This window comes from Ceratotherium simum, chromosome 28, assembly GCF_057802395.1.
Source record: "Ceratotherium simum simum isolate JZ-2026a chromosome 28, ASM5780239v1, whole genome shotgun sequence".
NCBI lineage: Eukaryota > Metazoa > Chordata > Mammalia > Perissodactyla > Rhinocerotidae > Ceratotherium > Ceratotherium simum.
In genome coordinates this window covers 38,762,280-38,776,619 of record NC_141927.1, presented here as the reverse complement: position 1 = coordinate 38,776,619, position 14,340 = coordinate 38,762,280, and the positions used below count along the sequence as shown (strand labels likewise).

The following is a 14,340-nucleotide window of genomic DNA, read 5'->3' as shown; positions in this document are numbered from 1 at the left end:
TCAGCTTTATTATTTTGTGTTATCTGTTGTGTGCTTTAAGGTATTAGATCAAGCCTAGTGCAAAATTGTGCCTAATGTGCCAAATTTCAATAACAGATTTATTTTACTTTCGAAATGCTTCAGCAACATCAAGTAAATACATTTTGGCTACATTTCACTGTAACTCTTTAGGGATAACTCACGAAAATGGCATACAGCTTTACTGATAGTCCTGCCGACCTTCATGGTAGAGCTATGAGACAAACAGAAAGTGTTTTATTCCTTTTTTCTCTTGAGGAAAAGAGAAGTTAAGGGATTAGCCTCTGTGTCATTGAAATAGGCAACTCCCTAGGGTGTCAGATTTAACTGAACTATTAATAAGGGAATTAAAATCTATGCTCTTTGAGCGTGCTGCTTATTCTTTTACGAAGTTGTATTCAATTATCCATCATCTTTGTATCTATGATACTTTAGGTATAGTATCTTACTATACAGTATTTTGAAATAATATTGAAAAAATGTCTTTTGGCAAATAGCCTCCTCATTTTATATGTGCTAATTCTATTAGGTTTAAAAACTATTAATCCTATTATTAATAGAAATGATAGTGTTCATTACTGTAAATAAAATACTTTTTGCTTTTAAATAGAAACCAATTCTTCACCGAAGAAGGAGAGTCCGAAAGCGTAAACACCACAATAGCAGCGTGGTCACAGAAACTATCTCTGAGACTACAGAGGTGTTAGATGAACCTTTTGAAGACTCTGACTCTGAGAGGCCAATGCCAACATTAGAACCCACGTTTGAGATTGATGAAGAAGAAGAGGAAGAGGATGAAAATGAACTCTTCTCGAGAGGATACTTCCGTCATTTGTGCTCACAGGATGTTCTCAGGTGTCGATCCTCTTCTAAGAGGAAGTCTAAAGATGAAGATGACGATGAAGAGTCAGATGATGCTGATGGTATGTTTTACAGAACCCTTGCTTATTGTAGTTTTATTGTCTGTAAATATACAGCAGTGATAGCTGCAGACCCTACACTAAAAGAGGCTGAAAAATGAACACAACCTACTAAGCCAGTAAAGGATGACTTGGTAATCTCTAAAAAGTTCTATCAAGTATATTCATCTTCATTTTCTCACTTAGTCCTCTGTCGTTTTAAAGTGCTTTTTTCTAGTTTCTGTTTCAACTCAGGATCTATTTTTGCTTCTGCAGAAAATATCTTGCTGTTAGGAAATTGTTCATTTTTGCCTAATCCTTTCTTGGCCATTATCTGAATCTTTAGTTAATGGGTAGATTGGGTTTAGCATCAGGAAGATATTTAAGTAACAACTCTTTACTAGAATGTGCACTCTATAGACAGTCTGTTTTGCTAATTATTGTATGCTGAGTGCTTAAAATAAGCACTCAATAAATATCGTTAAATGAATAAATGCTAAGAAGATGGTTTTTAAATAAGGTCAGATTCATGTAAATCGGACTTGCTTCATATCTGTTCAGGAATCCTTCCTGAATCATATCTCTAATGTGTCTTACTCAACGAGTAGTAAATTTCTGATCAAAATGGCAACAATACCTCAAAATAGGTTAAATTTTATGGGATAGCAAAAAATCCAATGATTTACTTTTAAAATAGCCTTGTTTTCCTTTCCTCTTTAGAGATAAAGAACCTGGGGCTCACATGTGAGCTGGGTCACAAACTAGTCATTTGCATCCTAGCCTAAAGTTTTTGCCAGTGTATGGTGCTGCCTGCATCTGCGGTGTTTGTCTTGCATGGGGTCACACTGAACTTTTTTACTTTGCTGAGTGAATTTGAAGGAATCTAGTTGTCCACCTTTGGTACATAAACCTATAGGTTTTATGTATTAACTAGTTGAGTCTTTTTTTCGCCTTTTAAAAATCAGTTCACTCAGTTTCAAATCTAGTAGGTGACTTGCGTTTTCTCCGTTCTCATATTTTTATATAAGTACTTTTAATATAGTGATAAGATGGCTGAGTTCTTTGCTTTATTGTGAATGATTTTCCAGAGTTTTATTTTATTTTGAAATACATAACTAGGAACCTAAAAATTTACTTTGTAACTTTGGCACTTTTGTAAAATTCTGTCTTGGATCATTGTAGACTAAAATGGTATCCCCTGTTTAAGTTCCTGTTGACTTGGACAAATTTTCTCTGAGGCAGCCATTTCCTTTGTTTATTTTCGAGTTATTACTGCTACGATACCTTTTTAGCTCTCCCCCCAAAACCCGGTTATGGCTTTGGTGTTCTTCCTTTTAAAGATTAATGGGAAATGTCAGTGTACTTAATGCCACACCAAACTGTACACCTAAAAATGGTTAAAATGGTAAATTTTATGCTATCTGTATTTTACTACAATTTTTAAAAATAGAAAAAATGAATGGGGAGAATATAATGCTAATATCACATTTATTTCTAATAAACCATTGTCATTGGTACTTTAACTTTTTCTTGAGGTCAGTATTTGTCTAGGACTAGATGCCTTGCAGCTATTCTGATACAAACACAACATTGATTGATCAATTATTCATGTAGGATTGCTCAATTATGGCCTGGAGTAATTGGCTCATGATATTACCTGAAGTAATGACTTATAGAAACTGAGAAAACCAGAGAGATAATATAAATTGCAAACAGAAAAACAAGGAGAAGAAATGAGCTGATTTGTAACTGACACAGTAAAGACCACATGTCTAAAGTAGCTGTGATAACTTAGTATTTGCATCTTTATAAAGCTTATCTCCATTTTACAGATGGTGAAACTGAATCTTAGAGTAACTTCCCAAAGCCATACAATTGGTGATGATAAACTTGAACTGGTTTTAACTAGTGGATGATAACAGAATAGTGATCAGGAATCTTTCATTTTTCTGCCAATTCACTATGTGACTTTAGAAGATGTCATTAATTAGGTTTCTCATTTAGATTCTTAACTTGAAAATAAAGATAATCAGGAGTTTGTGATGATTAATAAAATCATGTCTGTTGTACATGTGATCTCAGAAAAAGGCACTAGTCTTGTAACCTATTTTATTATTTTTTTTATCCCTCCTGTATAGACACTCCTATCCTAAAGCCAGTCTCTCTCTTGAGAAAATGTGATGTGAAGGATTCTCCACTTGAGCCAGATACATCCACACCTATGAAAAAGAAAAAGGGATGGCCCAAAGGCAAGAGCCGCAAACCAATCCACTGGAAGAAAAGACCTGGTCGCAAACCAGGATTTAAGTTGAATCGGGAAATCATAGCTGTTTCTACTCAAGGATGCATTGTTGAGCCCATTGTCCCCATTCCTAAACCTGGACGTAAATCCAAAGTTCAAGAGAATGAAGAAACTGTTGAACCAAAAGAAGACTTGCCTTTAACAGAAGAAAGGAAGGAAGAAGAGGAGATGCATGTGGAAGCAGCAGAGGTTGAAGAGGGAGAAGAAGAAGATACAACCAGCAGTGAAGTTAGAGCAGCTTCTCCAGTGGATAGCAGCAATAGTCCCGAGACAGAAATGAAAGAACCTGAGCTAGAGGAGGAAGAAGAGAAACCCCGTGTCTTAGAAGAGCAGAGGCGATCAGAGGAAGAGCCACAGGAACTGGAAGAGCAGGAGCAAGAAGAGGACGAAGTGGCTGTAGAGACAAACCAGAATGAAGACCGTGATGCAGATGACGAAGATGATGGTCATCTGGAGTCTACAAAGAAAAAAGAGCTAGAGGAGCAGCCTGTCAGAGAAGATGTCAAGGAGGAGCCTGGTGGTCAGGAGTCTTTTTTAGATACTAATATGCAGAGCAGTAGGGAGAGTATAAAGGATAAAGATGAAACAGAACCAGATTCTGAAGAGGAGCAGACTTCCCATGAAACATCCGTGGTATCGGAGCATATGCCAGGGTCTGAGGATGATCATGAAGAAGATTCAAACTCTAAAGAAGAATTAATTGAGTTAAAAGAGGAAGAAGAGATTCCTCATAGTGAACTGGATCTGGAAACCGTGCAAGCAGTGCAGTCTTTGACTCAAGAGGAAAGCAGTGAGCACGAGGGAGCCTACCAGGACTGTGAAGAGACGCTGGCAGCGTGTCAGACCCTGCAGAGTTATACCCAGGCTGATGAAGACCCTCAGCTGTCAATGGTTGAAGACTGCCATGCTTCAGAACATAATAGTCCGATATCTTCTGTTCAGTCTCATCCGAGCCAGTCAGTCCGTTCAGTCAGCAGTCCCAACGTGCCTGCCCTTGAAAGTGGTTACACCCAGATCAGCCCAGAACAAGGATCCCTGTCCGCACCCTCTATGCAGAACATGGAGACCAGCCCCATGATGGATGTGCCTTCCGTATCAGACCACTCTCAGCAGGTGGTGGACAGTGGCTTCAGTGATCTGGGCAGCATCGAGAGCACCACGGAGAACTATGAGAACCCTAGCAGTTATGATTCCACAATGGGTGGCAGCATTTGTGGGAATAACTCTTCCCAGAGCAGCTGCTCCTATGGTGGGCTGTCATCCTCCAGCAGCCTCACCCAGAACAGTTGTGTTGTCACGCAGCAAATGGCAAACATGGGCAACAGCTGCAGCATGATGCAGCAGAACAGTGTCCAGCCTGCTGCCAACTGCAACATCAAGTCACCTCAGAGCTGTGTGGTGGAGAGGCCTCCCAGCAACCAGCAGCAGCAGCAGCCACCGCCACCACCACAGCAGCAGCAACAGCAGCAGCAGCAGCAGCAGCAACCAGCACCACAGCCTCCACCACCCCAGCAGCCGCAGCAGCCGCAGCCACCACCACCTCAGCCCCAGCAGCCTCAACCCCCACCCCCACCCCAGCAGCAGCCCACCCTGTCACAGTGTAGTATGAATAACAGTTTCACTCCAGCGCCTATGATCATGGAGATACCAGAATCTGGAAGCACTGGGAACATAAGTATCTATGAGAGGATTCCAGGGGATTTTGGTGCCGGCAGCTACTCTCAACCATCAGCCACCTTCAGTTTAGCCAAGTTGCAGCAGCTGACTAACACCATTATGGACCCTCATGCCATGCCTTATAGCCATTCTCCTGCTGTGACTTCCTATGCAACCAGTGTTTCTCTGTCTAATACAGGACTGGCTCAGCTAGCTCCGTCTCATCCATTAGCTGGGACCCCTCAAGCACAAGCTACCATGACGCCACCCCCAAACTTGGCATCCACCACCATGAACCTCACATCACCTCTGCTACAGTGCAACATGTCTGCCACCAACATTGGCATTCCTCACACTCAGAGGTTGCAAGGGCAAATGCCAGTCAAGGGGCATATTTCCATCCGCTCCAAATCTGCGCCACTGCCCTCTGCAGCTGCTCACCAGCAGCAGCTGTATGGCCGCAGCCCACCAGCGGTTGCCATGCAGGCTGGCCCTCGTGCATTGGCTGTTCAGCGTGGCATGAACATGGGGGTTAATTTAATGCCAACCCCCGCCTATAATGTCAATTCAATGAATATGAACACCTTGAATGCCATGAACAGCTATCGAATGACACAGCCTATGATGAACAGCAGTTACCACAGTAACCCTGCTTACATGAACCAGACAGCACAGTATCCTATGCAGATGCAGATGGGGATGATGGGGAGTCAGGCCTATACCCAGCAGCCTATGCAGCCAAACCCTCATGGAAACATGATGTATACTGGCCCCTCCCATCACAGCTACATGAATGCTGCTGGTGTGCCCAAGCAGTCACTCAATGGACCTTACATGAGAAGATGAGCAAGATAAACTTGCAATTAAAAACTTAAATATATATAAATAAAGGAACCTTTTATACTGACAAACCAGAGAAAAAATGGACCTTTTTTCCAGTTAAAATATTGCTGTAGATTTAGAGGAATTTTTCTTTGGTTTATTTTATTTTTTAGAAAACCTGGTCTTCTCTTTCTTTGGGTTCATTTTGTTCTGGGTTTTGATTTTCTTCACAATCTTGAACATTTTACAATAGAACTCATCTAAATATGGATTTGGGGATAGGGGAAACATGCACAAAATCTTTTCATAATTAAAAAGAGCCTTACTTTCTTTACATACCACATGGACAGAATTTGTGTAAAAGTGAATTATCTTTATTTTATTTTAAGATGTATGTTTCCCCTCACTGTTTATGCAGCTCCCAATGTTGTCATTTTTAAATGTTATATATACATCTCCAGGGTTAACCAGACCCTTTCCTCCAAACCTTTCATTTCCTACTTCATTCCAGCAGGAGGCACTTATGGGAGACTCGGATGGGGACATGGAGAACAACCCAAGCTCCTTAAACTTATTATTATTGTTAATATTATTATTATTATTATTAATAAAGTGAGGCAGGAAAATGCTTCTCCTTTTAAAATCCCCTCCACTCCCTACACACACACACACATGCACGCACACACACACACCCCTCACACACACACAAACACACACCTCTTGAAACCTTTCCCCAAGAATGTTTCTTTATAGACGGACTTCGTTGAAATGTTTGTTTTTCTTAAGTGTAATATAAGTTTTGGTTTTTTTACTATTCCCATTCAGCACTCAGAGACACAAAAATACTGTAAGTCTCAGTTAACAGCAGAATCTCAGAGGAAAGCTGTTTGCAATCCTAATTCAGCCTTGGAGGAATAGAGATGATCAATTAACAATCAAAAAGAGGAAATTAACCTCTTGTTTTTTACCATCTGGTGAATCAGCCATAATGCACATATTCCACGCAGCCTCTTGTTTTTAGTATGTACTTTGAGATGCTAAGGGTCTGAATTCTTGAGCCTTTGACTCTAATTAAACTCAAACGGCAGTCCCCAGTAATTAGCCTCTTCCATTCTTACGTAAAGTGTTGGTGGATGACTACGTTTCAGTGATTTGAAAAATACCTGACAAACCTTTGACACTGTTTATATTATGTTGGAAGAGATGATGCAGAATTTGTGTCGTAAGGGAGATCATGGTGTGAGTTTTATAGCTACTTCAATGATACATACCTCTAGTTTTCATTTGTCTTTTGAGATCCTGAGTTCATCCCCTGTGAATCAGATTGCACCAGCCCCTCTCCTGTGAGTGGCTAAAGAGAAGAGGGATAAACCAACCACCAGCATAGTCGGGCAATCCTGGACAGAGGGTTTTAGCAGGCTCCTTTGTTGCTCCCAATTCCATTCTCTCTTGTGCAGCCAGTTGGCCCATTCTCTTCCTATTACTTGCTCCAGGGATAGGTAAAAAAAAAAAATATATATATATATATATATATGTTCCATCATTAGAAGATGGAAACTATTATACCACTTGGTATGTGCAGTCAAATATCCAAAAGAGAGAAGTACTGCTTAAAGAAATACCTGTAAGCATTAAATTCTCTCCTTTATTTGTACATTTTATATAGATAAATTTTTGAAGTACTAATTAGGCATTAAATTTTTTCAAATGCACAGGTTTGTTGTTTTTTTTTATACACTTTAATTGACTTTCTCAATTAAATGTGTTAGAAAAAGGCAGAAGTCCACATCTTACTGTTATCAATTCTGAGCATGTGCAAGGCTGTGTCGGACCCAGTTTCTCTGTATATACTATTCCGGTTCCCGGTCATCTGTGTAGAAAGTGCACTGTGCTGCCCTCTGCCTACATCTGCAGCTCTGTCGTTGCTTCCTGGTTGGGGTGGGACTGGGGTGGGGGTGGGGGGCGGGATATTGGGAGGAGGGTGGGTAAGGGCAGAAGGAGAAGCTGTTGAAATGAGGGCCGTGAATTCAGTTTCTGTTGGTTTGCGGTTGTGTTTGGTTTCGTTTGTTTCTTTAAAAAAAAAAATTCAATCGGGCAGCTCCCTTTTCCACAAGCCTTTTTGTGACTGTAGAAGTATTGTAGAGAAAATGTTCTTTTCTATATTATAAAAGAAATTATCCAACACAGTAATATTGGTACCTGTCATTTTTTCACTTCTGTTTTAAAAAAAAAAATGTATTTTTAGCAAGATAACTTGGGTAATCTTCTAAAAAAAGAAATTTAAAAACTCACTGTTAGTGACTTTGATGCCTTTTAAAATAAGAGCTTTTTCATTTCATTCCATCTTTAAAATTTTTTATCTTTGTTGTAGAATATTAAAAACTATTTTAAGAAAGATAAAAATTCTCTTTAAAGAGATCTCTAGCGTGTGAATAGAGCTCCAGATGCCTCTAAAGCCGCGTGTACAAATGAAGCTGAGTCTACTCCTGTCTGTTCATATTTGCTTTTCCTGTTTTGTAACCTCTTTGTACTTCGTTCACGGTGACTTGTAAGCTATGGGGAAGGGATCCCTAGATGCCTTTGTATTTCTCCATGTCATGCGCTCCTGGGCCAGTGGGTCTCCCTTCCTCTCCTTGTATGTAATATCACTTTTTTTTCCCCTTTCTAGCAGTACTTTCAAAAGAACTCTGTACATTTTAACATAAAAAAAATAAATTATGTTGAGCCATTTTGGATGTCTGTCTTGCATGTGGAATTTTTCTCCCTTCCAAATATTTGAAACTCCAATTGTTTTTGTACACACAGAGACTTACAAATATTAGCCTTTTCATGTTCCTCTTTATATAGCAAGTATAACTTCACGACTTTTGCTTTGAAATTCCAGCCAGTTTTCAGTTATATATGTGTAAATGCCAACAATATAGATGGTGTTTCCTTTTCCAAAGAAAATAGTATTATAACCTCACTTGGGATTTTTTTAGGGAAAGCCATTTGAAAATCTTCTAAAAGGATCATAAGTCACCCCACCAAAGAAAAGAAATACAGTTGCAATAACAAGTGGCTCCTAGACTTGAAACAAAGCAGTATTTTTTCTCATCTAAGTTATCTGATTATGTAGTCTAGGAAGATTTGCCAGAAATCAAGGTCTTGAACATTGATGATCTTTTTTGATGTCTTCTCTACTTGCCTCTCATCATTTAGAGTTTTGGATATAAGGCAGATTCTAGAAAATTAGATTTAACTTTGGGAAACTGACAGCTTCTTGGAGTAGGGAGGTGAGGCAGGTACAAGTTTTAGTGGCCTCCAAGCTTTATCTGCTGCTGTTTCACACTAACTTAGGAATTCAGGAAGTGTACGTGAACAGTACCTATAGCAGACATTTGTTCTAAACCTCGTGCCGTTCAAGTTTTGGGCCATGTAATTATATCATCTCCAGAAAAGAAATGGTTTGGTTTCCTTGATTTCTTTTCTTGCTTAAGTAACCATGATTTGGACCCAAGACTCTGTCTCTGTACTATGCAATTATTAGCGGATTGTCTCAAAAACATACTTCTTGCCTTTGCTACTACAGACTACCTGCTTTAAGTGAATTCAACATATAGCAAGTCTGTTTTTTCTGCAAAGGAGATAATGTGACCAAAGAATGTACTAGACTTCTTTTAAGTGTCAATGGTTCCCACTATATATTACATTTAAGATATAATTTGAATAATATAGTTCCATTTATAGCTACCTCATGAGTGATCTGAGTGGAGAAGGTGCTCTCATCTCTTTATTGTCCACCCTCTGGCTTTTCACTGTATCAGAAGGTGGATGTGGGAGGAGAATGATCATACACTCAATTAATGTGTATATTGCTGAGAGCCTTGGTCTACTAATATTAGAATCTCCTGGCACACATTCAGTAACTAGGCTTCCAGGAATCGGTTCCTGTAACTCCTCTGAGCATCTCAGGTGGTGCTCGGCTTCCTTTGTAGCCTGGTGACAACTGTGTGCATTCACTGCACACCAGAATCTATCAGGTTGACTATTTTAGCTCTTTAGATGAGAATTACTGTTTCAGGTTCTCCATGTTACAGCCTGGGTGGTGTGTGGTGGTTTTTGTCCTGCCTCTCTTTTCATGATGTACAAGATATGGGTCAATGATGATGATGGAAAGGCATAATGAAAAGAGAAAAAATAACTGTCCTTGTTGGCAAAACAGAGTAAGCAGAGTTGTTATGACAGGTAGGAGGAAAAAGAGGTCTGTATCCTTAACGTGGCTTTCAAGAAATCTAAAAGTTCAAGCGACACATTTCTGTAAATGAACTCAGAAGGCCACGTAGAGTAACATTCTTGTATGTTGGCAAATATCTGGAATTCTTGAGCATGGTCATCCGATAAAAGCTGACGATCCCCAGAACAAAACCTAACTCGTTTGTTAATACATTTCTGTTCAAGGGCAGGATAAGTTTGTTAAATAAGTTGGTGTGGTCACATAACGCAGCACAGACCCATGGGTTTTCGTTCCAGAGTGACAGCTACAAATTGGGCTTAATTGAGATTCCTTGCTGTATTAATAAGGAGCCTAAATGTTGGTATACTAATTACATAAAACCTCAAAGAGGTGGCAAGTGTAATTTTTGCATGAAGTAAGGAAAGCCCTGGGGTATGATGGGCTTGGGCTTTTTGAGATCTTTTAAAACACTAGACAGAGATGGTCATAGGGCATTGTTTTCCTGCAACTGTTGTCAACAAACTGTTTCAGTGTGAGATATACATTCTTGTTGGCAAGGAAAAAATGTTCTAACATTTAACTCTTTACTAAATAGACATTTCTGAAAGCCACATTTAAGCAACATTAAAAAAAAAACATTTTCTAGGACGACATGTTGATTTTTAACCAACCACTTTTAGTTTTTGCATGCACAAACATGAGCAAGCAAAGACAAGCAGATGAACTGAGATAAACCAGTCACATGTGTTTACAGAATAGAACTACAGTGCTGGAGTAGCTCCTTGGGATTTTTATGACCGTGCATTGAAAAACTGACATCTGGTTAATGTGGGGAGACACAAGCCATTCAGATCATCTCTCAAGTTATTTAAATTGGCTTTAACAAGCTTTTTGAGCCCCAGAATCTTCTATTTTTGAAAATTTCATATAAAACCTTTTAACTGATATCCTAAGTTTAAAGTCTCTTGTAAATAAAGTAAAAACATTCATACGTAAAATTTCTTTGCTAGGACTAAGGCTCTGCCCCATGTACAAACAAGTTCTAATTGTTTAATTGATGTGTTACATTTAATAAAATTGGTTGATTTAATTTTCTTTTTAAAAGAAGGTTAGAAAAGCAGTTGTCAATATGTCAAAGTGATTGAATTTGATCGTAGTTTTCCAGAAAAAATGGAAACAGGAGATGGTGATGAAGGCTTTACTAAAGACAAGGACCTCCTGCAAAATAGGATAATTACACAATTTTTAAGAAGTTTGTTGGGGTAGGCCTGGTGGCGCAAGCAGTTAAGTGCGTGCGCTCTGCTGCGGTGGCCGGGGGTTCGCCGGTTCGGATCCCGGGCGCACACTGACACACCACTTGGCAAGCCATGCTGTGGCAGCGTCCCATATAAAGTGGAGGAAGATGGGCACGGATGTTAGCCCAGGGCCAGTCTTCCTCAGCAAAAAGAGGAGGGATGGCAGATGTTAGCTCAGGGCCGATCTTCCTCAAAAAAAAAAAAAAAAGTTTGTCTAGCTCCTGTTTAAGAAAAATAACTAGGATTGACTAGAACTCCTAACTGGACAAGGGTTCTTGGTTGAAAGTTATAGATCTGAAAATGGAATAATATGGAATATTGAAAGAACAACTTTAGAAGGAAGTAATTCTATTAAAATTACAAGGGAAAACAAAGCAAAACAGACCCAAAACAAAGTCACCAGCCACTGCAGCCTCTCTCTGTTGGGGCTCTCGGCTGTGGGCTGTCCTTCACCAATCTGCTCCGCCTGCCCTGGTGGGTGGACTTTGTCCTCAGCTCCTGCCCAAGCTGCCTTCCTCTGCGGTTTCTGGCATCACATGTGAATGGGCCCAGAAAAGAAGAGGGACTTTGTCCCCGACGTCTTTTTTATGCTCATTTTTACTGTGAAAATAGACTACACGCAGAGGACATAAAACAAGTGCAGCGTAATGAGTCTGTATAGAGTGAGTACCTCTGCAAAAGTAAATTAACTCAAGAAGTAGAACAGCATCCCGGAAACCCTCCACCCTGACTCTGAGGGCCCTTTGCTAATGGCAGTCTTTCCTCCCAACCAAAGACAGTCGCCAGACTTATGTGGTAAGTACTTTCTTTCATTTTTTTTATTTTACTACCTAGGTATGCATTCTTAAACACTGTAGTTTCATTTTGCCTAGTTTTGAACTTGATAGAAATGGAATCGAGCATGCTGCACCTGGCTTCCCTCAACATGTTTGTGAGGTTTGCTCATGGTGTTGCACATTGCTATAGTTCATTTATTTTCATGGCTGTGTAATATTCTATTATATGACTACACCAAAATGTATTTATACATTCTAAAGTTGATGTAGATTTAGTTTTTTTCTAGTTTGGGTTACAGACTATACAAACTAGTATATTACAATGATGCTGCTATATCTAATCCTATGTAGGACTCCTGTGCACATTTGCAGACATATCTCTTAGTGTACTCCTAGAAAGAGAATTGCTGGATGATAGGGTAGGTGTAACCTCAGCTGTACTAGATAATCAAAGAGTTTTCAAAAGGAACCCTACCACTTTTCTTGCTCCCATCAGCAGTGTATGCGAGTTTCTGTTATTACACGTTCTCTTTAATATTTGAGATTTAAAATCGTTTTTATTTTGTCAATCCAGTGGATGTGTAGTGGGATATCTTTGTGGTTGTGTTTTGCATTTCCCTGATTGCTAACAAGGGTGAGCACCTTTTCATATGTTTATTGGCTATTTGAAATTCCTCTCTTGTGAATTGTCTGTTCAGCTCTCTTGTCAGCATTACTAGGGAGTTTTTTCTTATTGGTTTGTAGGAGTACGTTATACATTTTGGATGAGTTTTCTGTCGGTTACATGTATTACACATATCTTCTCTCATTCCATAACTTGCCCTTTCACTTTCTTAATGGTGTCTTTTGATGAACAGAGTTCTTAATGTTAATATGATCCAGTTCAATAATATCTTCCTTTATGGGTAGTGCTTTTTCTACCCAGATTAAGAAGTCTTTTCCTACCCTGAGATTGTAATAGTATTCTCTGTGGAGTAATTTCTAACAGCTTCATTGTTTTGCTTCCATAGTTAATTCTTTAATATATCTGGCATTGATTTTTGTTCATAGCAGAAGGTAGGGGACCAGTTTCATTTTCTTCCCATATGGGTATACAGTTCTAACATCCCTTATTCTTTCACCACTGCACTACATCAAATGTCCATATATGCATAGGTCTGTCGCTGGACTATTCTGTTCTATTGATCTGTATGTCCTGTCTTAGTTACTGTAGCATTTTGATACTAAGTAAAGCAAGTCCTCCTAAGTTGTTTTTCTTCAGGAGTGATTGACCCTGCTAGGCCTTTTTTATGTCCATATATTTTTAGAATTAGCTTATCAGATTCCTAAAAAATCCTATTGACGTTTTATTGTAAGCACAATCATTGCATTGCATTGATTCTTAAAATCAATTTGGCAAAAATTGACATCTTAACAGTATTGATTCCCTCATTCATTGAACGTGATGCATTTGTTAAAGACTTCTTTAATTTCTGTCAAAATTTTTTATTCATTTCTGAATAGAGGTACTGCGCTTTGTTACGTTATTCTTGGGTATTTAATATTTTTGAAACTATTAAAAGTAATAACTTTTTAAAAATTTACTTTCTGTTTCTTTTTGACATACAGAAATATCAGTGATTTTTGTATTTTACTCTGTATTTAACCTTATTAAGCTCACTTAATAATTCTAATAATTTACCTGCAGATTCTTGGATTAGTTACCTATATTGTCATATCATCTCTAAAAATGAGAGTTTTATTTCTTCCTTTCCAATTTTTATACCTTTTTTCTTTTTCTGGCCTTACAGCACTGTGTTAGACCTTTAGCACGATGTTGAATAGAAGTGGTGAGAGCAGGCATACCCTTAATCAGATTCATTCAATTCCATTCAAATTCAATTCAGTTTTTGAAGAGTTTTTATCATGAATGGATGTTGGAATTTATCAAGCCCTTTTTCTGCATCTATTGAGAATTCATACTATTTTTTTCTCCTATAATCTGTCAATGTGGCCAAAATGTTGATTGCTTTTCTAATGTTAAACCAATATTTGGGAAAATACGTGGGTAAATCTAAATGATTATACACACACACGTATAGGTATAATATATAATTAAAATACAAGATGACAATTTCATACGTTAGGAGAGGATAAGTTGAGTTAAAGTGTTTTAATGTCCTTACATTGTCTTGATTAATATTAGCTGTTGGTAAATTAAGGATGCATATTTTGATTTCCAGGGGAACCACTAAAAGAATAGAAATGGAGTGTATAACTTCCAAAATAATATAAGGCAAAAATGGGATGATAAAATATAATAATAAATCCCAAAGAAAGGAACAAAGGAGAGAAAGAACACAGACAAATGGATTAA

At 38.6% G+C, this 14,340-nt stretch overlaps 1 protein-coding gene across 4 annotated transcripts in view; it reads left to right on the top strand.

Moving 5' to 3' along the window:
* Nucleotides 1-8,432, top strand: part of KAT6A (lysine acetyltransferase 6A) — a 115,326-nt gene extending 106,894 nt beyond the window's left edge. For all 4 annotated transcript variants that reach the window (XM_087418578.1, XM_087418575.1, XM_087418577.1 and 1 more), the window contains 2 exons: nucleotides 629-941; nucleotides 3,056-8,432. In XM_087418578.1, the coding sequence (XP_087274704.1) occupies nucleotides 629-941; nucleotides 3,056-5,721 (2,979 nt within the window). In that variant the 3' untranslated portion in view covers nucleotides 5,722-8,432. The remainder of the gene's footprint in view (nucleotides 1-628; nucleotides 942-3,055) is intronic.
* The last annotated feature ends 5,908 nt before the right edge of the window (nucleotides 8,433-14,340 follow it).